Source organism: Culex pipiens, chromosome 2 (genome assembly GCF_016801865.2).
Source record: "Culex pipiens pallens isolate TS chromosome 2, TS_CPP_V2, whole genome shotgun sequence".
NCBI classification, from domain to species: Eukaryota; Metazoa; Arthropoda; class Insecta; order Diptera; family Culicidae; genus Culex; species Culex pipiens.
Genome location: NC_068938.1, coordinates 90,951,245 through 90,976,228, shown reverse-complemented (window position 1 = coordinate 90,976,228; position 24,984 = coordinate 90,951,245). Strand labels below are relative to the sequence as shown.

At 40.3% G+C, this 24,984-nt stretch overlaps 2 protein-coding genes and 1 pseudogene across 3 annotated transcripts in view; 1 reads left to right on the top strand and 2 right to left on the bottom strand.

Moving 5' to 3' along the window:
• Positions 1-6,395: 6,395 nt before the first annotated feature.
• On the bottom strand, positions 6,396-7,760 carry LOC120416314 (uncharacterized; annotated as a pseudogene).
• An 842-nt stretch (positions 7,761-8,602) lies between these two features.
• On the bottom strand, positions 8,603-9,192 carry LOC120416330 (60S ribosomal protein L38). Its single transcript, XM_039578060.2, has 2 exons — positions 9,034-9,192; positions 8,603-8,947 (listed from the first exon to the last, which is right to left on the bottom strand). The coding sequence occupies exon 2, from the start codon at positions 8,944-8,946 to the stop codon at positions 8,734-8,736; it is 213 nt and encodes a 70-aa protein (XP_039433994.1). The 5' UTR covers position 8,947; positions 9,034-9,192; the 3' UTR covers positions 8,603-8,733.
• A 2,615-nt stretch (positions 9,193-11,807) lies between these two features.
• The window catches only part of LOC120416296 (carnitine O-palmitoyltransferase 1, liver isoform), a 59,811-nt gene continuing 46,634 nt past the window's right edge, over positions 11,808-24,984 (top strand). For both annotated transcript variants that reach the window (XM_039578013.2, XM_039578015.2), the window contains exon 1: positions 11,808-12,179. The gene's annotated coding sequence lies outside the window, so the exon portion shown is untranslated. The remainder of the gene's footprint in view (positions 12,180-24,984) is intronic.

Genomic DNA, 24,984 nt, shown 5'->3' with positions numbered 1-24,984 from the left:
CTTCACCTGAATACGTCAAGAAGAACCTCAAGGAATCGCACAACCTGGATGCTGTGAAGGTGCACGCCATCAAGAGAAAAGCAGAGTTCACCTCCTCGGAGGAAACCCCGTACATTGTTACGTTCCCCAAGGGGTACACCAACCTCAAGCAGCTGAGTGAGATCAAGCGCTTGAGGAGATTTCACATCCGGTGGGAGGCCTACCGGAACAAGCGACCGAACGTGACCCAGTGCAGGAACTGCTTGCAGCTGGGTCATGGAACCAGGAACTGTCACCTCAAAGGGAGGTGCAACAACTGTGGGGGTCCCCACAAGACGGACGAGTGCGAAGTCCAGAAAGCCCAGCCAAAGCGGTGTGCCAACTGCTCTGGAAGCCATGAAGCCACGGACCGCAGTTGCCCCAAGCGTGCGGACTTCATCCGGAGGCGCCAGCAGGCATCGAAACCAAACCCGCCGGCAAGGAAGGCGGAGAAGCAGAGTCCAGTAGTTCCGGTGTTCTCGCCGGCGGAGTTCCCTCCGCTGCCGGGCGCAGTTCCGGACGGAAAACCGAAGGATCGCCCTCGACAAGCAGGAAGCAGCAAAGGAAGCAGTGGCTCCCGAGACGGTGGAGCCACGGAGGAGGAAGCCGGGGAAATGCTCTACAGTTCGGCTGAGCTGTGGGGCATTTTCTCCGAGTACATCGGCAGGTTCAAGACCTGCAAGACCCGCTTGGACCAAGTAACCCTCGTCAGTTACATGATCTCCAAGTATGGATTGTAATGAGTTTTTTTTCTGATGTGTATATTTAATACGTTGATCGATCCTCGGTCCTAACCTGGTCTTAGCACCTAAGAGGACCTAATAAAAATAAGTTTAGAATAAAAAAAAAGTAGCTGATATAGAGGATTTGCAGCAAAGCTAAAAGACACATGTCGCCACCTATGAACAAATAGCGTAAACCTATGATTTTTTGAAAAAATGTGTTTTTTCCTTCATTATCAACATTTTTATAAAACTTATGCCGGATTCGGATGAGAAAAATTATTTCCAACAATTTGGTGTACAACTCTCCAATATTTGTTTGATTTTTCTATGAGAAAACTGTAAATTTAGAAAAAGATAGTAATTTGGTCTATTTGACAAGAAAGTCTGTCAAAAATCAATGAAAATTGTTGGATATACGTTACCACATCTGTTATCAACTATATAACTGTTTATTTCATTTATATATACGGGGAAACTCATTTTTTCGTGTTCCAAAACATGTTTTTTAAAGAAAAAGTTCACACATTTTTGCGCGCCCAAAAATTGATGTTCATTATTTTAAAGCAAAAAAATTTTCTCGTCTTTTGCAACCAGTTTCATTAAGATTGATGCAGGGAATCATGAGAAATAAGCGATTTTGTTCTTCAATGCAGCAGAAAGAAATACGATTTTTGGCAAGTAACCTCATTTTGGCGCCACCTACATTTGAAACTCAGTCGCGCTGCAAAACCTCAATAGTTCTCAACAAAAAAAAATCAATGTTTATATTTAGTTAACTAAGTTTATAAGCTTTTAAACAAAATACAAAAAAATATGTAAAATTGGTAAAAAAAACAGTCGGAATTTTGCCTGAAATTAGCTAAAATTAGTTTTGTTTGTAAAATTATCGATTTATATTGCATTTTATACTGAATTTGAAGCACAAATCACAAGTTTTCACATTTTACATGAAATTTGTTCAACTGAAATTGCCTATAAATTCGGAGTTTTTTTTTAGTTGTGTTTCAAAAACACATATTATTTATTATTTACAAACTTATTTAACCTTCTCCTAGTAGAATTTGTCCAAAGAATCCGAAAATGCATTCCGTTTCCCGATTCAAATCATGTTCATTGAGAAAATCATAACACTTTGAGAAGTTTAAAAAAATGACCTTCATCAACATTTTCTTAACTATAGTTAACTAACTTTTTAAACTTTTCAAAATTTTATGAAAAGTTCTTTTTGAGGTACTTTGAACACTTATCTACCACGGTCAGTATGATTCTAAACAATTCCGTATGTATTTTAATTGTACTCTTCATTTTGCGGAAAAATAGCAAACCTATCAAAGTCACCCCGTTTTACGGTTTGTAAATATTAGAAAATCTGTAACTTTTGAATGAATTTTCTGATTAACTCGATTTTTCTATTTTCGAGATTTTTTTATATGTTTAAGCGGGCAAAACCCCGCAACATTTGGACCACAGAGAAATATGGTCAAAAAATCTGCTGCCGTGATTTAAAAAAAAGAAACCTACCGTAAACTGGGGTCAATCGGGACACATGGGGCGAATTGGGACAGCAGTTTTAACCATTTTGGAGCACAATATTTTGATTTTTCTGGTTGGTTTCGGTTAGAACAGACTCAGGCCAACAAAATGTGTACATCCATTTCCAAATTTAAAAGCTTTAAGTGCTCTAAAAACTGCTGTCCCTATTCAGACTGTAGTCCCGATTCACCCCAGTTTACGGCAACAGAAAAAAAAATTTGACCTAATTTTTTCTATGTAAAATTGAATTTGCAATCGATAAGTACTCATTTTTTGATAAAAGGCTCCGTTTTCAAGATGTAGCCACCGAAAGTTTTATTTTAGTGAAATATTTGCAGTTTTAGAATATTATTTAAAATGAGTGAGAAGTTCAGAAAATTTGCTATAAAATTGAATAAGAGACATTGAAGATTGGACCTCTGCTTGCTGAGATACACCGGCTTAAAAAAACAAACAGGAACATTGAAGTTGTTTTAAGTCTCACCTTAACAACCCAACATTTTCTAATGTCGATATCTCAGCAACTAATGGATCGATTTTCAATGTTAAAACATGAAACATTCGTGAAATTTTCAGAATTTTTGAATACAATATTTTTATTTTTTTAATCAAGACAAACATTTTAAAAGGGCTAAATATTCAATATTACGTTACTTCGTCCATTTCGGAGAGCAGTCCATTTGACACTTCTACAATCTGTGACAGTGTGTGTGCGCTTTTCACATGTTACAGTCTTTCTTGCATATTACGGGCTTGCTGTTTGGCTACGCAACAAATGTTTAATTATGTTTAGAACTCATTTAAATGAAGAAATATATCATGTACATGCTAATTATGCACGTAAAGCAATTGTAATCAATCATTCTAATGTTGATTTGTGCCTTAAAACATCACAATGGTTTACCATGTTAGTCGACCGAATTTGTGCGGCACTGTACGAGCTAGGGCTGAACCGTACGTCAAAAAAGTTCGCCACGTGCTTCGAGATTTCAACCAATCAGAAGGTAGGTCGAAAATAGGCACAAAGAAGGTATCATAGGAGCAATAGACCCAAAATAGGGACAAAAAATGTTTTAGTTTTTCGGGCTTATACAGCGATATAAGGTATTTTTATCAAAAATGTGATTAAGTACGAGCATTAGCATTAAAAAACCAACTTGTAATATAAGCAAGGCTGCCTATAGCAGCTTTTGAGAATACATCAAATTCAAAGTGAGCTCGGCTTACTAGGCCCAAAATAGACAAATACCCTACGTATTTTGGGAAATTGAGTTTTTGTGAAAAACAAGTTAATAAAAAAAAATCGGCAATTTTTTCCGTGTACCTATTTTTTTCTGAATAGTCCTCAACAATACCTACAACTTTGCCCAAGACACCAAATTGATCAGAAAATTCATACATAAGTTACAGATTTTCGAATATTTACGTACCTTTTTTGTACGGACAGCTTCCAAAATTTTATGGAGAATCAATGACACAATATAGCTTCTTCGGATATAGGGAAGGTCCCCACAAAGTTTGAGACACGTTTATGCAGCGTTGAATCGACCGCTATAGGCCAACTGGAAAACAGAAACATAAAGTTCAAACCCAGCTACAAATCTAGAGTTTTTTTTTTTTTTTTTGAATAGGTCCTATACTGCCGCTCTAATCTAGTCTGTCCCATATTTAAAAAAAACAGCAAGCCGAAAATCGCAAGACAAATTTGTCCCGCCCATAAGGCTACGTGTTAGGATTTCACGACAAAATGAAATTTCCTACGGTTGTCTGGATAAACTACGTAATTTTATAGGTTTTTCTGATAGTTCACATGATTTTGAATCAAACTGCATCATTAACTCAAAATTGACGAAATTACATATAGGACGGACTCGATTTGAGGGGCAGTATAAACATATGAAAGACAATTGTTTATAGGTCCTTTAAAAAAAACTCTAGAAATGAAGGCTATAAAATCGCTTTTGATGCAGAAACTCACCGTAAAAAAACAAAGCAATATTTAAAAATCAAAATAAAAAAATTAAAAGCATTACTTTTCGAAACAAGTTCAGAAAATTTCAACTTTCCAGCACCCACAAGAAACTTATTATTAAATACCTACATGAAATTCAGACTTAAAAATCCTTTAAAGGATATTTTTAGGAATTGCAAAAAAAAAGTTGTATTACTTGTTGCATAAACTTCTAAATTTTTCAATCTGTTGCAAAAACTACTATTTATCTACTGAAAACTTCGATTGTGTCACGTTCCCCAGAAAACCCCCAAAAACCATTCCCCAGAAAACCGTTCCCCAGAAAACCATTCCCCAGAATGTACCATTTCCCAGAAAACTATTCCCCAGAATGTACCATTTCCCAGAAAACCATTCCCCAGAAAAGTTTCTTTCTCGAAAAATCAAAGTAGTTTCAAATATTAGTTTGTTTGAAATTTCTTAGAAAATATAAAAATTGGACAAGGTTATTTTATCCATGCCAAGAAATTTTTCTTTTTTTTTGACAACAATTCTTGAGAAAATAACAGAAAATGTTAATTCGGCTTATGACTCGTTCTATTATTCTAAGAAATTTTCCCTTCTTTTTCAGTCATGTTAAATTTGTTATACAAATGCCGAATAAATTGCAGTTTCTTTTTATTTCTTGTTTTCCGTGAATGCTATTTTTATTTTGCAAAGAAGAAAAATGTTTGTTAAAATTAAAATATGATTATGGGTGTCATTGGTATAATTCCATTTGACATATTGGACCTTTGGCATATTGCTCATTTTGCATGATTATTTAAATTTTCTAAATTTGATTTAAGGTGACAAAATTTAATTTATCATTTTTGGAAGAAGAAAACTCTCTTGACTTACAATAACTGATTAATTTTTCCTTCTTTTAAGGTCTCCTGACACAAGTTGAATTTCACCTTCTTTAAAGAAGGGAAAACTGTCTTGACTTGTGATATCTGCTAACAGAAGTTGAATTTTCGCTTTAAAGTTTTTTTTTCTTGTATTCTTTCTTGTTTCCATAAGGAAAAACTCTCTTGACTAGTGATAACAAATTTAAAAAGTTGTGTAAGTGGTCAAGTATTTTTTCCCTTACTTAAAAAAGGGAAAATTAAACCCGTGTCGCAGTTATAATAACAAGGCTATAAATTTTTCCCTTCCTTACAGAAGGGAAAACTCTCCTCCTCCCTTAATGCAAAAAAAAACATTCCAGAGATCGTTGCTGGAAACTCGGTTCCTGAGGTCGTGCAATGTATATGGGATGTTGTGAAACCATATTTGCGTCGTGAGGTTGACGTGGCTGAGGCCAACGGAATCGAAGTGAGCTGGTCCGCCAAGTTGGAACCAGACCTACGTGGCATAGAAAAGTTTGTGTGGCTCAAGGACATCAAGCGAAAGAGCGTGATTAGGATCGATGCATTGGGTGAGGGACGCATGCTGCTAAATTGGCGCGACAAAACGATGCTCGTTTTTGCATTCGCGTACTCTACGTCGATCAGTTCGCTGGCAATTTGGGAAAAAATGAATAAGCATCTCCTCCAGCCATCGGACTGCGATCGGTCTGGCGCTCCGTCAAACGTTGAGCTCAACGAACTTGTGCAGGAACTGATGGAAAAAAATCAACACCTTGAAGCACATCACTCAGCCTGGATCCAGTGGGCTACATCAATCCAGAGTTCGCCAGCAGATGAGCAACATGAACTCAAGGAACGGCTGCCGCCAGCCTCGATGCGGGGAATGTTCTTCTCACTGCCAACCTCCGAAGGCAGTCGCCTTGAAATTACGCGTCAGGGATTGATCGTGGCCGAGAACATTCTTGACAACCTGGAGCCAACTGTCAAGATCCTCGAAGATCACGGCAACCATCTCATGAGTGTAGCGTTCGAGATAAAGAACTCAGCACATGCTCTGGCTGAAAAGTTCAGTTTGTGTCGTGCTATGCTGCAGGGTATGAAAATGACCACGGCCCCGGAGGAGACGACACTGAGCCAGTCTCACCGTGTTGCAGTTGGAGATATGCTGGATTTCGAGCACGGTCGATAGAAGTAACTCAACTGGCTCAACTCGGAATCTTGCTATTTTTCGTTTTTCTCATTTTTATTATCCATTGTTATTCGATATTACTGAATAAATAACTACACAAAAGTGCTTTAATCTGTTTATTGATGATATCAAATCCAACATTGCTTATCAGAAAATAATCTTAATCTTATTTGTCAATAGTATCAAATCCATATTCACTCAATGGCTGTTTCAATGCGACAGTCGGGTCAAATGTTCCTTCATACAAATAACCGCATTTTTTGAACAAATTAGTGCAATCAAAGCGAGCAAATCTGGTCAAGCTTTCGGTGACGGTAATAGATAGTGGTTTTTTTGAGTTCTCGATGTAGTGCCTTTGAAGGTCTCGTTTTGCCAGGCCGAAAACCACTTCTATCGGATTAAACATGGGACAATAAGCGGGAAGAAAAACTGGTAAAATTCCCAACGACCTCAAATACATGATAATATGTTTGTCACAATGAATCCTGGCGCCATCCATTATCCAAATGGAATGGCGGCCAGGATATTGCGAAACTTTACCACTGTGCGCAAACTTTTGAATACAATCGAAAAATTTTTGACGTGTGAATGTTCCCTCTGTTCGATACGACTCCAGCATTCCAGTTTGCCCAAGAAAACATAAGTAGGATTCTCTTGGACGTCTCTTAAATTCTCCTTTAACAATAACCTAGAAAGAAACATTTTTTTAAAATAAATATAAAAATAGATAGATAAAAGATGATAAGTCGTACCTTTTTCCCTTTAACACCATAACCCTTATTGCGCAGCATGTCTCGAGAATCGTAGGACACTTCATCGAGGAAAACGAGCTGATGGAAGTGCCATTGGAAAGAGTCCATCTCGTCCGCATACTTTTGTATGTTAGATTTTCGAATTTGTATTGCTCTGCGTTCGATTGTTTTCCAGGTCAATCCAGATGCGTGTAAAATTTTAACTACCGACGCCCGGCTAATTGAATAATTGAAGTGTCTCTGGAATCGACGGCAAGCCTCGTCTAAGTACAAAACCGGTTCCTTGTAGTACAAATCCAGCAACCACTGCCGCTGGCGTGCACCAAACCGTCGATAAACTTGCTTCCTCTGCTTCCTCGTGAAAGTTCCCTCACTGTTGTACTTCCGGATCCATTTGCATACAACCGATTTGGACTTTCCAAAAATCTTGGCCAGAGTGGAACGATCAAATCCAAGAGAAAAAAAAGGCGTACAGGCAGTGAAAGATTGTATTTACACTGGCTTGCCGGTGCCGCACATTATTAAACACTTCAGAGTGGTCCATTTTCAACAATTTATCTAATTTATTCAACAAAAATTGTAAATTTTGATCGAGAAAACAAACCGCGGAAAAAATACCTCTACTACTTTGCTCTGCGCGACATTTAATTTGACTAAAACTAGAACTGTCAAACGCAGCCACGCATTTGGTCAAAGTGCGGCGCGTCGTTTCGAGGCTGGTATGCCGCGTGTCTTTTCCGGGAATACGCGCAATACCCCGTTGGTTGGTCAAAGTCAAACTAAAAAGTGACGAACTGTCACTTTTTACACGGCGCTCACGTATACTATCAAAACAATCGTTTGGTAGTGTGTGTGAACTCCGTGTAAAAAGGGTGTCAAACTAAAAAGTGACCCCGTTCGTTTGACAACAGTTGGTGTCAACCCATCGGGGTTCCAGTGTACACTATTTCTCGCTTACTTTTTTCAAAAGGTCCTATGTACATAGAAAACCCATGGCGCATTGGTTCTTTTGAAAAAGTAATCTAGATTTAACGATTCTGGTTTCAAAACGTACGGATCCTTTCACGTTAATCAATCGAATGGGAATTTAATTTCAACTATCAACTATAGATTAAATATTCAAAAGGTTCTATCTGCATAAGAAACCCATGACTACATAATAGTTTGTTTTGGAAATTTATTCTAGAATTTCAATTATCAAATAGTGATTAAAGTTACGATGAGACAAAACCGTACACAAGTCTAGAGCAACATTTGAAAGGGGCGGTACAACATTGCTCTTACGGCCTTTCGTCCCATTTAAACGAGTGTAATGAAAGGCCGTGGTACGAAAGACCGTAAGAGCAATGTTGTACCGCCCCTTTCAAATGTTGCTCCAGAAGTAATACTAACATAACTCACGTTACACGTACGATTCCCGGAATAAAGCTCAACATCAAATCACAAACCACCAACGTTTCCTCCGGATCTTCTTTCAGTTCATTTCAGCTGGCCAGCAGTTGATCGTCTGTTCCAACTAATAAAATAGTTTCCACACTCCGTCGTTGCTTTCAACACATCTTTATTGGAATCGCTTCAGGTTGTTCACAGAACGCTTCTTACGGTAATTCCTCACTTCCGTTAAACAGAAAGCAAAAAAAAAATCGCATTCAACCGCCAACAGAAGAAATCCACCCTACTTGACTTCCTTGACCTGCAGACCCGGTGGCAGCGACTGCTTCAGCTTGTCGGCCTTCTCCTTGTCCTGGACCACCAGCGTGTACAGGTACCGGGAGCAGCGGATCTTGAACTTGGTGTTGTTTTCGTTCTTCTTTATCTTGACGGCACGGGCATCCTTCCGGCGGGCCTTGATGAGGAAGTCCTTCACTTCTTTGATCTCCTGCGGCATCCTGCGAGAAACGGAACGGATCGAAACAAACACCACAAATTAGTCGCGCGTCTTCCGAGGCACAATTTCCACCGGGAAAACACTCACTTGGGACGATTTTACTGGCTAAAATCGGGAAAATATTCCTCCGCAAACGGAACGTGTGTGCTGTTGACGTTTAGCACAGCCCAAAAAAGAGAGAGAAGGCCGCGAACATGGCAGCTCGTCAACTTCCGCCAGGCTGACAGATGAGGTAACACCGCCGCCATCTGTGGGAAACTGCCGGCAGGCGCGTGATGTTGCAGCTAAATGTTGCGTCGCAACAGTACCGGCCAGAATATTTTGATTACCTTGCGATTATTGCGCGTATTCCCCAAAAAAACACGCGGCATACAAGCCTCGAAACGACGCGCCGCACTTTGGGCAAATGCGCGCTGTCAAATTCCATACAGCGCGTTTTGTTTTTGTTGATCTTTTTCTTCGAATTGCATGGCATTGTAGCTGGGTATGTTTTTTATTGCATCAAAAGTGCAGAAAATCGCTGGCAACATTGTCTGCGGCACTTTCTGAAATGCCGCGCGGCGTGTATCTTCGAGAGAAACGGACAATATCTGTCTTAATTCTGGGAAGAGGCACCATGTCAAACCACACAAATTCGAATTAATAGAATATTAATAAGAGCAAGTAGTACAATTTAAAATAATAATTATATTTTCCGTAAAAATCACTTGCTGCGTCCAATAAACCCACTCAAAACGCAAAATGATACATTTGGCTGAAAATTTTGAGGTGAGCTGACAGCCATAGAACGCGAAAATCAACAAGATTGCTACGATGAATTCAAAAAACTATTGCGCTCAAGATTGCGCTCGTATCTTTGAGACCCCTACACCAAAACTGATATTTTCTCAATACGCGCAATACCTTGCGATTACTACGAAACCATTTCTGATCACTTTTTTATTTATTTTAATGCAAAAAATAAACTGACAAGACAACATTTTTTCGATGGAACAACTTTGTCAAGTAGGACCTTTTCTGTTAAGAAGGGTCGCGAAGAAATTCTTTTTATTTTTTTTTAATCAATGCTTTGCGGTCGTATAGAGGTTGGGTCGTTAGCTCACTCCAGGTGTAGGACCCCTATGTAAAAATCTTGTCAACAGTTGGTGTCAAACCATCGGGGTTTCAGTGTATAGGGATTTGATCACTTCGAGTATATTGCACAAGCGCTTAATATAATATGTCCATTGGCTGCATACTGCATTTACAATATAGACCCCATATTTGTTGCATATGACGTCATATCCACCCAAAAATCATAATATTCACGCAGTTTATACGTTACAAACCGTGTGGACTCCAATATATTGGCTTCATATTACAGCAATATCAGAAGTGATTTGCCCTTTGCAGCAGAACGACTGTGATCGAACCCAGGCCAACTGGGCTGAGAGGTAACCACGCTTACCACTATACCACCGGGACCGGCCCTTGAAATTGACAGCCGATGCGGCCATCATGAGACCACGTGCTCGATCCGTTTATTTGCCAATAAAGCTGCAGCTGGACCGAGTCCAGTAAGGAACTGATCGTACAATACCGTTGTAAATAACATCGGGGCCATACAGCAGAATTTTGCAGGGGAATAATCGTATTTTGATATTTTAATTTTTTTTATTTATTTACTTGCAGCGAGTCCTCGACTTCGTCCCGCACCCGCACCACAGAGTAAGACTGAGTTCGCACTGCTTCTTAATTTTTGGTTCAACTTGGTGGTACATCGCAGGTACATCGCACGCCTGCTACCAGCAAATCTTATGGAGCCAAAAAATTCAATGACATTTCTTCGGACTGGGCACTCTTGGTTACTCTGTGCCCGCACCACCCTCCTTCGAAGGCGTTCCGCTGCTGCTGTTGGAGAACAACAAAATGAAAGAAATTATACAGTCGTATTTGAGTTAAGACTTTTAAATCAGTTAATAAGGAGATTTTCAAAAACTTTAGCAGTAAAAGTTTTCATTTTTAAAACAAGAAAAAAACTTTCCCTCTAGCAAATTTTAGTAACTTTTTAATTCAAAAGTCAAGTCAGTAATATTTTTTGTTTGCATTACTATCCAGTCACGAAATATTCTAGCTGAGCTGGTTCTGTCAGCATCCTGCTAGAACGGTGGATCATTTCTGCTAGAATGCTATAAGAATAACTAGCTCTGTTAGAACTCTGCTAGAATTGGGTACTAAAGCTCTATGTCAATTTTTATGTACAACGGTAAAAAACACGATTAAAAACCATTTCTGATCACTTTTTTTCATTTTAACGCAAAATTATTTTTTTTTGGCAAGACAACATTTTTTCGATGGATCAACTATGGTCCCCTTGGAACGAGCTGTCAAGTAGGAGCTTTTCTGTCAAGAAGGACCGCGAGGTTAATTTTTCAAAATTGCGGTCCTTCTTGACAGAAAAGCTCCTACTTGACAGCTCGTTCCAAGGGGACCATAGTTGATCCATCGAAAAAATGTTGTCTTGTCAAAAAAAAAATTGCATTAAAATGAAAAAAAGTGATCAGGAATGGTTTTTAATCGTGTTTTTTACCGTCGTACATAAAAATTGACATAGGGCTTTAGTACCCTATTCTGCTACAATGTCGGTACTGGGTGTCACTGCAACACACAAACCAATGTTGCACGCACCAAGCAACGCGACATCACAATCAGAAACCGGAAGCTTATCTCCAACAAACCCCTCGCTGCATCAGTTCAGAAAAAATCCACCAGATGCCACTGCGCACAACCCCCAGCTGTCAGCCGTTTTTGACGTTTCGCTTTGCGTGCGTGTTTCTTTTCGGTCCGTCGCTGCGCATTTTCCTTCTTGCAGACGACAGTCTCGTTGCAGCAGTCGTTGTTGGTGGAGGCTTTTTGCTCAGATTTTGTTTGTGCGCGCTCGGTTCCAACTCCGGTTCTCTAATCCGAAGGAAGACTCATTTGCGTCTGAACATTACGGTGCAGTTTTTCAATTCATTCGCTTGAAGTGTTGCAGTGATTTGGTTTAGCTTTGCGCTGGGTTTTATTTTGTTTTCGGGAGAATTCAAGTAAAGTGGATTCCAATTTTGGATCTGATTAGCTCGCTTCCGCGGTTCTTGTGACGTGGGTCTGACCCGGGTTATTTATAGATCCAGTTTCGTGTGGAGGCCGTTCAAGGCAAACCAAGAGTAAAAAAGGGCAACTGCATCGCAATAATCCGGTAGAGCATCAACGAGGTAAGTCCGGCAGACATATCCGGGTTCATACAGATTCCCCAGGCAGTGGTCAAACATGTAAACAAAGTACCCCGTGGGTCCTGGTCGATTCCGTCCGAACTCCTCGTCGTCACCCGCCCATCATCATCGACCACAAACTTTTCGCTTTGACCTACTTTCGAACTGCCTTCAGCACAACATTTGTGTTGGTGTGTGCTTTTGCCGCTACCCCTTATCTTCCTTCCTCCTCCACGGCGGCGACATGGCCACCAGCCATACACAGTTGGTTCCGACCAGACACGAAGAGAGGCAAAACACACAATCATTCATGTACGGTTCGGGCCGCCCGATGGATGGACGAAGTTGGAACAAAACAGAGAGAAGCTCTAATATCTGGTATATTTCGGAGAATCCTTTTCGGTTGTTACGAACCGTTTACGGCGCATCGTCGGTGCTTCCCCGACAGGTTGCACGTAACGGGTTCGTTGACCTTGCCCGTAGATTTGTTTGTAAATTGTAAATATTAGGAAAATGCAGCTTTAAATTTATCTTTCAATTGATGCTCAGTGAAACTTTTGTTCAGAACATTCTTCCATCGGTAATTGGCACAGGTTATAGACTGAATGTGTCATATAAAAATGCTGAAATTTGTATGACCCAATCTCACCCCCTATGTCACCCCTGATGACAGTAGTCATAATCCGAAATAGCATTGAATAACATAGTTCATGTCAGTTTAGTTCAGCGAGAAGTATTAGAAGTCCAGTGATGGGTTTGGTAAATGCAAGCTTACGTTCTAAATCTAAAGTTTATGCATTTTTTTATTGTATTTTTATGATACCGAAGGTAGAAATTTAGAACAAAACAATTTTTCTATGATCTAATTTAAAATCGAAAATCAATGTGGGAAAGGGAAGTAATTTGTGATTTTAGACGGTATTGTTTTGATTCGCAGTATGTTGAGTCAACTGCTGTGGATGTACCTGAAACATCACAGAAAGGGGTTTCTATTCTTTCCATTTTTATCTACCATCTATCTTCTGTTTTTATTTTGCTCAACTGATTCAAACGTATTCACTGATTCCTCTGTTTACTATCCACAATTTGGTTTTGATTTTATTAACTCTTGATTCTCTCAACTCTCAACGCTTTCCACTATATTTGACTAACTAATGCTGCTGTAACAAACTGTAATTTTTCCCTTAATTTGGTAGCAATGTCAATTCTGTTTATCATTTGCCTTTTCTTTATATATCTATTTGAATAATTTCATCTGCCGTATAAGTTGTCCTTAATACAATCTAAGCTAACCTCTATTTATTAACTATTATTTATTTCTACATCTACTACATAAATCACTATCTTTCTTTTACTATTGATTCTTTACATAGTATATATCCTTCACTGCCCATTGTTTTGAATCTTCACCTTTTTCTTAAGCAAGTGAGGTTCGAGCCCTTACACAATTTATGGAATGATCAAAGAATTAACACAAATATTACTATTGTACTTTTTGTAATTTCTTATAAAATGCTTAGGACCAAAAAATTATAACAACACACCGCGACAGAAGAAATTCCAACAGATAAATACGATCCAACACTAGGAAAGATTTCAGGAGAAAACAATACACAGTAAAATAACAATTAGTTTTTGAATTCAAACTAAAAATAATACACTTTTTGCTTAAATAAATGTTGATAGGCACACTATAAATAGTTAGGCGCAAACCCTACGCAATGTACCACCTCCGGAACGAGTTCAAATGCGTAACCGGAACAGGTGCGAATGCCTGGCACGAACACTCAAAGCGTGTTCTAGCGTGTTGCTCGTACTGACTCAGAGCAAGGGTAAGATGTAGGTGTAAGGGCAGTGCGTGTTCGTCGGGAACTTGGTGCATAAGATCGGTCAATGCCCGTTCTTACACTGAAAATTGCGAATTGCAAAAACTGTCGTCCTTGTTTAGATTGAAGTGTAGATTGTCACCAATTATTATTATTGAGCTAATTCTATGATTTGAAGCTTGAAAACACATCAAATCTCGATTAAATTTTCAAAAGGCCCTATCTGCATAGGAAACCCATGAGGGATAGGTTGTTTTGAAAATTTAATCTAGAAATATTTGAAAAAATAGATTTTATGACTGCTTCAAAACCAGGGAAAATTTGATGCCCGAGACCCGCTCCACATGGCAGAAAAATACTGAAACGATGTTCTTCTGCATACATTTTTGCGATTCAATTTGCGAAAATGTAGAGAATTTTTAAGCTGTCAAATTTGTATGGAGACTTGCATTGGTACAAAATCGCTTCTTTGATCATCCATCCATTAGACCGATTCTTAGCACTTGTTTACCAAGCAGTAATTTTTTCAAGTTGAACTTTGGATGGTTCTGATAATTTTCCATTTTTTCCAACTATTTGAACCACACAAAAAACATATTCCCTCACCAAAGTTCCTATTCTGAACATATCTGTGAGCAGAAGTTGTAAAATGTATAAACGCTGGAAATTTTTAATTTTCCCAACTTTTTTAAATAATTGCTCAAATGAATGGATGGAATGCACATATTTAATCATTCTAAACGGAATTTCATAGTAAAATGACTCAATTATAAGCCCTCTTATTAATAAAAGCAGATTCTGTAGGTATAAAATTAAACAGGACATTTAAAAAGGGGGTATATGGAAGCGTTGTCCCGTCATGAAAAATTAAAATTGTTTAGTTTGCAATGGTTCGTGAAATCGTATTTGCATCATATTTCGGATTCTCTTCATACTCCAAGAACGCTTTAAAATGCTTCATAGAAATCGAAAATTGGTCAAAAGGAACCAGAGTTACGACTGACGCAAGTTTGCGTTGTCCCGTCACGCCAATTTTTGGTCAAGGCACGAATTCAAAAAAATGTGCTCATTTCTCGAGTCTAGAAGCAAATCGTGTAACAGGCCAGTTTTTGATCGATCTAGACTAAATTGACCCTCCTGTATCCAAATTTGTCTGTTGATTTTCCTTAGTCTTAAAAGGAAGCGAGATATTCAAGATGGCGTCTAATAAGGCGGCTGAAGGGAAAAAACCACCATAAAAGGATTTTTAAGTTCAATCAACTAGTCAAATTTAACTGATTTGGGATCGCTGAACTCGGATACGACCTCTTGAATACTTCAAAGTATTCGGGAAATGTGAAATTCAAGATGGCGGCTAAGGGTGCTTTCAGAGTGGACGCTTCGCGCGCGCGACTTCTGCTGGCAGCAAATGAGTCGCGCGTGGTCGCTTCGCCTGTCAAAGTCGCGTCGCGTCGCTAGTAGCGTCCACTCTGAAATCACCCTAAGATGACGAACCTAGAATATTGGAAATTTTTATACAGAAATGTAACAGGCAGTCAACAAGTCAAATTTAATAACTTTGGGGATGCTGAACTCGAACATAAGCCTAAGAATATTCTAAAGTACTCAGGGAATGCAATTATATTTTCTAGCTTCGCCATATTGGCCACCATCTTGGATTGCACATTCCCTGAGTACTTTGGAGTATTCTATGGCTCATATTCGAGTTTGGCGACACCAAATTATTTAAATTTGACCCGTTGATTGCCTGTTACACCCCTGAAAAAAAAAAAAACAAATTTTCTAGCTTCGCCATATTGGCCGCCAGCTTGGATTGCACATTCTCTGAGTATTTTGGAATATTCTAGGGCTCATATTCGAGTTCAGCAACCCTTAGTTGAATTTGACCTATTCATTTCCGGTTACATTTCTTTATAAAATATCGAATATTCGAGCACCGCCATATTGGCCGCCATTTTGAATCACATTCTCTGAATACTTTGGAGTATTCTAGGAATCATATTCGAGCTCAGCGACCCCAAATTAGTAAAAGTTGACTAGTAAGTAGAGATTTTCACAATTGCTTCAATTCGTGACGGGACAACATGGGGTGATCCAGGAAGCAAAATCTTCGTTTTTCATTGTAGAAACAACTGTAGAAAAAGGTTTTTTCAAAAACTTGCTGGAAGAGCAGAGTTCTTCACTTTTGTGTATACAAATCAAAATGATCCAATTGTACGATGTTGTCCCGTCACGCTACATTTGTATCTCACTTGACTAAAACTTTGTTTTTTTTTAATGTTTGCTGGAGTGAATCTTATTGGAAATTTAATGTACTTTCCAAATTTGTATAAATATTGGAACCTTTTCCCACAGATTTTAAAGTTATCAGCATAAAACTGAAAACATGTGCGTACAAACGTTGTCCCGTCACGAAAGAATCGGTCCATAAAGTTTGAGACAAAGCCAAATTCGTAGAGGATTGCTCAAGTGGAGCGCAAATGTATATCAATTTCTTAAACAGAAAGTATTTATCCAAACTGCTTCGAACCACATCGGGAGTCACAATCAAAATGCATTGTGTCACCATTCCAAATCTACCTGGCATAACCCTGAACGCACAAGGCGCCCATTATCACCAAATGTATTCTCAAATAAAAACGTAACTTAATCCACCTTTAGGTGGTTGGTGCCTTCCTCTCATTTATAGAGTGATTACAATCCCCTAAAGTGTCCACATGGTTTATCGAGAAATTAAAAGTGAGAGTGTGTGCGTGCAACATGGAGTTAAACTTTTCAAAGTGCCATGGTAACCTTCACAGCAACTTCATAGAAAGTTTAACTCCATGTTGCACACACTCTCACTTTTAATTTCTCGATGGATCTCCCCTAACGTGATCGCAGCACCTAAGAGGTCCTAATAAAAATAAGTGACGAGTAAAAAAAACAGACTTCCTACAGACTTTTTGTCAAGATTATACAGACACCGCCTTTCAGGAAAATGGCATCCCTCTACAAGGCTTTTTTCGTGGCGATCAGACGGGACCATTTGAGGTTATGTAAATTCAGACCATTTTTTAAACTGCTTGTAATTTTAGATAGGTAAGTCAGATCTTGAAAATTCTTAATCCACAAGAAAAGTCTTCTCATATGCTTTCTAAAAATATATAACATGTGAGGGTTTCATGAAAAAACCACCCTTTTTACCATAATTTTAATTTAATATGAAACAGTTTTTTTAACATAACTTTTTAAATACATGATAAAACTGCATGAATTTAAATAGCAACTTAGGGGACGTTAAGACGGATCGATTAAAACCATTCCGGCCAAAATCGGTTGAGCCTGTGACAAGATATTCCAGTGACATTGATTTGGTACACATGTCTACATACAGCCAAACACACAGACATTTGCTCAGCTGGTGATTCTGAGTCGATATGTACAAATGAAGGTAGGTCTAGGAGGTCTAACTAAAAAGTTCGTTTTTCGAGTGATTTTATAGCCTTTCCTCAGTAAAGTGAGGAAGGCAAAAAAAGAGCAAGTTTATCATCGATAAAAAAAAACATTCGCGCGTAAACAGAAAATTAACACGCTTTTTTCTTTGGTAGTCATATGACTTACCGGTTGAACTGCATGGCTGGTGGTGGTGGTACGATTGGTGACCGGTTCCACCGGCTTCTTCCTGGTACATCTCGCCAACAATAGAATCCCCTTTTGCAAGGGGTGCGTGATTAGCGTTATCAGGAACGACCTGTTTTTTCGGGAGGGTAGAATTTCACTGACGTGGCGGCTAATGTGCGTTTGAACAAATCGGACAATGTCACACGGTTATGTAACGGATGGGATTGAACGATGATTGATCTGTGCATATATTTTTTTTTTTTGCTCTTTCCTGGTAACGAACTTGAAAGTTCCTCAAGGTTTCGACGTTGAAAGTAGTTCTCCTTCCTATCACTCTATTGAGGTGCCAAAATCCATCAGGTGGTGTTCCTCGGCTCACCGAGGAGCCCATCTGATATCGTTGTTTACGACAATGGATCAGCGCACGAAGTTAAAGGCCTAATCCAGGCTTCAAATCCGGATCAAATCCCCCGTGTGCCATCCGCGAATGCGTCAGCGCTCGCGGTCGCGGTTCCGAAGGTCATTTCAGTTAAGCCCTTCGACAGTCACAACGATAAGAGTCACAAGTGGCGGCGCTGAGTATAGTTGTGAGTCTGTACCTATAACGAAGGTACAAAGTACGATCTCCGCGGAGATTCCACTGCGCACAGACATCTTATCTCTGTCCGGTAGTGTCACGAAATGTTGTTTCCATTCTCAGAGACACTACCACAGAAACGGTGCAAATAGCTTAAACAGCAGCTTGGCACAATCTCCGACCTGTATTTAAATCTAAAGCCATCTAATCAGCAGTGTGTCTCCATCAGCGCACATGTTGAATGAGCTTTCAGCGTGAACTTTGTTAGCCGTAAAGCAAGTAGTTGACTAGTCATCGTGTGTGCCCTGGTCGGACTATGTTATTTATTTGTGACCCTTTGTGTGAGCAGTGGTGCCCCCTACTTACTCAAACGTGCCCATTTGGTTGCAGATGTGCAAAACGTACTCTATTGCAGCCAGTTTCACGTAAACTAGGACTACAGTACCAGCACCATAAACAAGTCGGCGTAGAGTGTACACCGTACAATGTAAATCCCTTTTATCGAATAGAAATTAAAGAAAAATACATGCCACTTCCGTGAGATTTTTCGATTGTTTAGTTTAAAAGCTTTGGAAAATGGGACGAGCAACATCTACATCTTGTAACATCTAAGGAAAAAAAAATCGTGACATCACTATAAAATTTAACTTTTGATCTTAAAAATCGAAAAATCTCATGGAAGTGGCATGTATTTTTCTTTCAGTGTATTTTTTTTTCAGAAAGCCTGTTCAATTTCCTACAAGTTTGTCTTGGACCACTTTTTGGTACGATGCAACGGCTCCGAGATACAGTAATTCTCAAATTCCGGAATACAAAAAATATTTAAATAGCATACGGCCTAAATTCCAAATATGAGCTTGATTGGACGTAGGCAGTTTGGGGTAATTTGGATACCCTAAGGAAATTGCTCTGCCACAAGAAACTGCTACATTTTGAAAGAATGTGGATGGCACAAGGGGAAGAACTCTAACATATTCGATGTATTCGTATCGAAAATGCTGCGTATCAAAAAATGGTCAAAGACAAACTTGTAGTAAATTGGACGGGCTTTCCTAAAAATCAAAAAGTCTCATAGAGGTAGCATTTCTTTCTATTTAAGTGTGTTTTTTTTTTTCTTTCAGTAAGCCCATTCAATTTGAATTTCCCACAAGTTCCACTTATTGATACGATGAAACGGCTTCGAGGTACAGTAATTTTTAAATTACAAAATATTTAAATATTTAAACAACTTACGCCCTTCTCAAATGTTATTTTCGAGTACAATTGGCTCCATATACACAAAGATGGCTTATATAGGCCTAGGATAACATGTCTACAAAGTCTCATAGAAATCGGAGAGGGTCGGGTATACAAGTACCAGTAAAAATTCTTGAATTCCCAAGTACCAGAACAATTCCTGATTTGAGCTGGAATTGCTCTAAAAAGAGATAAATTTCGCAAAAAAAATGTAAAGGTGTCCGAATTACCCCCACATTTTTGTGTTGGGGTAAAATGAACACCCCTGTTTGTTAACTTGGAAATACCTTGTTAGGTAATGTAAACAATGTGTCCATGTGAAGAATAATAGAATATTTGATTTTTTTGTGTATTTTGACTTTAGAACAAGTTTTTTTTATTTTATACTTTTGTGTTAAAATGATTCTGAACACATGTTTGGTTTAATTTTTAATTTGGGTTTATCTGAAACAATCCCCTGGGCTTTGTCATAATGAGTGTCATAGTTTTGATGCTTGTTTGGCAAAGAGTATGATTTGATTCGATGTGGAATTAAAATCGAAGTGTTCAGTATATTGCTGAAGCTTCCATTTTTACACATGGACACCACTTCATGCTGCGAGAACCCACTTTGGCGCAGTCTCAGGGCTTAATCGATGGCCGGTAAGCTGTCATCGAGACAAGGAGGTTCTACGGAAATATCACATTTGTACAATGAACCGCTACATATGTGATTTTTCCCTATCTTAATGTGGGTGTCAGGTTAGGACGCGGGTTTTTTTTTTTTTTTTTTAGATTTTTTTTTTTTTTAGTTTTTGTAGAATTTAGGATTTTAATTATAAATATCAACTTTTTATACTTTGCCTTTAGTTATTTAGGGACACAATAAGTAACAGTGAATTTAGTAATTCTATCAGAATCGGTGATTTTCATTCAAGTAGCATAAAAACCATTCTGATTTGTCAAAATTTCCGTAGAGTCTCGATCAATCAATAGTGAAATGATATCGGACTAAATTCGTTGATCTGTTGAACTAACGGTTGTCGGATTATGATTGTATCGACCATTGTTGCGAATCGAGGATCTACTGGAATTCTGACGATCAAATGGTCGTCTCTTTTTCAATTCACGACTTGTAAAATATGAACTGTTATTCATTTTTTTATGTTTTTTTTTTTAAAGAAGCGAGACAGGTTTTAAAAGAAACGTTCTAGATTTTTTGGCTATTAATTTCGGGGATTTGAGATAAGAGTAGCTTTCGGATAGGTTGCTTTAAATCTTGTATTCAATTCAAGTTAGGTAGTTATCCGCAAATGAAAATTTGGACTTATATGAATAATTGAACATTTTGGACTTATGAATAACACACAACTGTGCATTTATTCTAGAGTCAGATTCATACAGCGTCAGTGTTTATTTGGTCGAAGTGTACTAATTCATTGGCAGATCTGATTCTAGTTGTAATGTACGACAAGACTACTGACGGACGTGACAGGACGAGGGCCCAGTTTAGAGGTTTCGACATCAACGATGTGCGGCTGAATCACCATCCCAAAAAAAAAAAAAAAGATTTGGGTTTATCTGATACAATCAGATTTAACTTCACGAGTGAACTAACCTTTAGGCAGTGGCGTGCTAGTGTACTTTGTGCACCGTTTGTAAGGAAGGAAGAAAAACGCGACTTCCGAAAGGTTAAGCTTGATCACCCTAATGCACTCTAAATTACCTTGAAAGGGCCAAATGGCTGGACCCGCAAACAAACAAACCGGTTTTTGGTAATTTAAAACACCCTGCCAAAAGAGAGACCGAAAAACACAGCTGATTGAGGGAATATTATGCAACACCCCAAAAGTCACAACCACACAAACATTGAAATAAGCTTACCAGAACAGCAAAAGCAAACTGTAGTGAATGCTTTTTCGAGCGCGGCATGACTTTTGGAGGCCACGTGCACGTTTCCCATCCGATTTGATATTTCGGTGGCACTGGCTGACTGGAGGGGAGTTTCTTTACTTTCGAAAAGTGAACAAAGACCAGGCCAGGCCAAACCGATGACAACCTTCAACTGTGTTTTTATAGATGTGTGTATAGTTTTGTGGCCACCATCGCCATTTAGCAGGTTCTCCGGCGGCCACACGAGTTAAGGTCAACCACTGCCTCTGGCTGTGTACTGTTGTCGACTGGGCTGTGTTGTTTTGTTTTGTGTTTGTTGCTTTGTTTAATTATTTGTTTCTCAGACAAGTTTTTTTTTTCATAAAATTATTTTTATTAGGTCCTTTTCGGTACTGGGACCTGGTTAGGACCGAGTCGGCTTTTGTAATTACATTTGACTTAATAATTACAGAGGATCTTGTGTGTAAATGTTAGTGGGAGGGGAGCCGATTACCCGCGGCCTACTCGGGGTAAGTAGGGAAGGGATTGATGTTAAAGACAAGGCGTGGAAAGGGAAGGGGGATTGTGTAGGGGTCTTGGTTGGCTCTGCTGGCCTTTGCGTTTTGTCCTCAGCCGCAACTCGGTGTCCAGCTGCTGGGGCGATCTTGCTTTGCATCCGGTGCAAACCAGAAACGACGGCTTTGTGTGAAGGCGAGTTATTCTAACTGAAGGAAAACTAACTGAAAGAAAACTAACTGGAAGAAAACTAAATAGATATTTTGGAATCTGAGAGGAACTGATAGATAGGATAGAGAACATCAAGGTCTAGTTGAGATAGCGCGTCTCGCATCGGGATTTCTGGTGGTCTTCCTCGGGCCCTGAGGGTATCTTTCAACTTAATTCTGTGAGCCTGGTGATCTGGACACGCCCATACGAGATGGTCGATGTCCTGATAACCCTGCCCACAGTCGCAAAGGTTCGTATCACTCATGTTGATACGGTAAAGATGAGCCTTGCACGAGTAATGGTTCGACATAAGGCGGGACATCGTTCTGATGAATCCACGCGTCAAGTCCATCCCCTTGAACCAGGCTTTTCTTTGCACCTTAGGACGTATGGAATACATCCAACGTCCCTTGGAGTCGCCGACCCATTGTGTTTGCCAATCCAGAAGCGCACGCTGCCTCGGAAAACCGTAGCATTCTTGTAGGCTAATTGGCCTTTCAAAAATGTCTCCACTCTCAGCACCCTTCTTAGCGAGCAAGTCCGCTTTCTCATTACCCGGAATCGAGCAATGAGCGCGGACCCACACCACCGTGATGCTGAAGGACTGAGCCGCCAGGTTGTTTAAAGTCTTACGTATTTCCGTGAGGAAAAACGAAGACTCCCTGGTCGGCTTCAGAGACCGGATAGCCTCAACAGAGCTAAAGCTATCGGTGAAGATGAAGTAGTGGTCAGGTGGCATGGTCTCGATGATTCGCAGTGCGCAGTAAACCGCGGCTAACTCTGCGACGTAAACCGAACTCGGGTCCTTCAGCTTAAAGAACAGCTGATAAGATTCATGATATACACCGAAGCCCGTACAGCCGTCAAGCTTGGAGCCATCGGTGAAGAATCTGTTGTTTGGAGGAACATGGTTGTACTTTGATGCGAAGATCGACGGTACAACTCCCCGCAGAAGATGGTTTGGGATACCGCGAGTATCGGCTTTCATGGACGTGTCAAAGCCAATCAGGGTGCTGCTGGTTAACGGAGGCGTGCGCTGTACCGTTGTGCTCGGGCTCCGCTCCCACGATGACATAAAGTCATAATATAGAAGCATGCGCCGAGACTCAACGTGAAGGTTTAGCAACGTTTCAAAATTGTCAATTACCAGTTTATTCCTGTAATCACACCGGATCAGGAACCGGTAAGACAGTTCGTAGTAACGAGTTCGCAGAGGCAACACTCCCGCCAAGACCTCGAGGGTCATGTTGTGAGTTGAGTGCATGCATCCCAAGACAATGCGAAGACTTCGGTACTGTATCCGCTGGAGAACCAACAAGCGTGATTTCGCAGCTGTTTGGAAGCAGAAACTGCCATATTCCAGCACCGAGAGTATCGTTGTCTTGTACAGTCGAAGCAGGTCAGAAGGATGAGCACCCCACCGGTTGCCAGAGACGCTGCGCAGAAAATTAGTTCTTTGCAGGCACTTTTGCTTCAGGTAGTTAATGTGCTTCCCCCATGTTCCCTTTTGATCGAAGATGGTACCCATGTACATGAAGTGGTCCGACTGCTCGATAGTCTTTCCCGAAAGAGAAAGATTGAGCTGCGGCGGTTCATGCTTCCCCGTAAAAACGACCAGTTCCGTCTTCTCCGGAGAGAATTCAATACCCTTTTCAACTGCCCAATGGGCCAAGTTGTTCAGGGTATCTTGCAAGGGTTCTAGCAGATCGGCTTCCTTCTTGGCAGCGATTGAAACCACTGCGTCATCTGCGTACTGTATAAGGGTGCAGTCTCCGGTCAAGCAATCATCGATATCGCTGACGTAGAAGTTATACATGGATGGACTAAGGCGTGAGCCTTGTGCCAAACCCATGTAACTTATCCGGGTGATTGCCAGATCACCTTGCACAAAGTGCATGTGTTTTTCAGACAACAGGTTGATGAGGAAGTTGCACATCGTCGGATTGAGACCGCTCCGCCGCAGCTTTACTCCCAACACCTCGATGGAGACTGAATCGAATGCACCCTTGATGTCTAGGAAGACAGAAGCCATTTGCTGTTTTTTACCACGGGCTATGTCGATTCCTGTGGCCAGCAAGGCTAGACAGTCGCTTGTTCCCTTGCCTCTCCGGAAGCCATACTGCGTGTCTGACAGCAAGTGCTCTCGTTCCATCCATGGTTCGAGGCGGTCGAGGATCATCTTCTCCAGCAACTTGCGTAGACACGACAGCAAGCTGATTGGACGATACGAGTTGTGGTCGGACGCCGGCTTACCGGGCTTTTGAATGGCAACCACCCGGACCTGTCGCCATTCGTGTGGAATTATGTTCTGCTCCACCAACGTGTTGAACAGATTCAACAGACGCTGCTTGGCGACGTCCGGAAGATTCTTCAGCAAGCTGAACTTGATCTTGTCCGGACCAGGAGCAGTATTGTTGCCCGTCAATAGTGCTATGGAGAGCTCTACCATCGAGAAGGGAGGATTAGCATCGCTCCCATCAACAACGTCGAATGATGGTTGTGTCGGCACCGAGTCCGGGCACACCTTCTTGGCGAAATCCAATATCCACTTGTCCGATTTTTCCACACTCTCGTTCGGAACGGAACCTCTACGCATGGCCCTCGCAACGCGCCACAGAGTGCTCATGGACGTATCTGCTGGTAGTCCTTCAACGAACTCCCGCCAGTACATTCGCTTCTTTCGCTTCAGAGTATTACTGTACCTGCGATCAAGAGCTCTGTACTTTTGGAAGTTCGCTCGGATTCCACACTTGCAGAAGTCCACATAAGCTTCTGACCTGGCCGCCGAGAGATCCGTACACTCCTTGTCCCACCAGGGAAGTGGAGGGCGCGTTCGGATGTATGGTCCCGGGACGGGTTTCGTCTGAGCTTGTAACGCACTGTCATAGATCAAATTAGCCAAAAACGCATATTCTTCAAGCGGTGCCAACCCTGCTCGCAACTCAACTCCAATGGAGACTGCCTCCGCGTACTGTTTCCAGTCGATATT

Coding starts and splice junctions, on each gene's coding strand:
- LOC120416330 (XM_039578060.2), bottom strand. CDS start 8,946: ATGCCGCAGGAGATCAAAGAAGTGAAGGACTTCCTCATCAAGGCCCGC.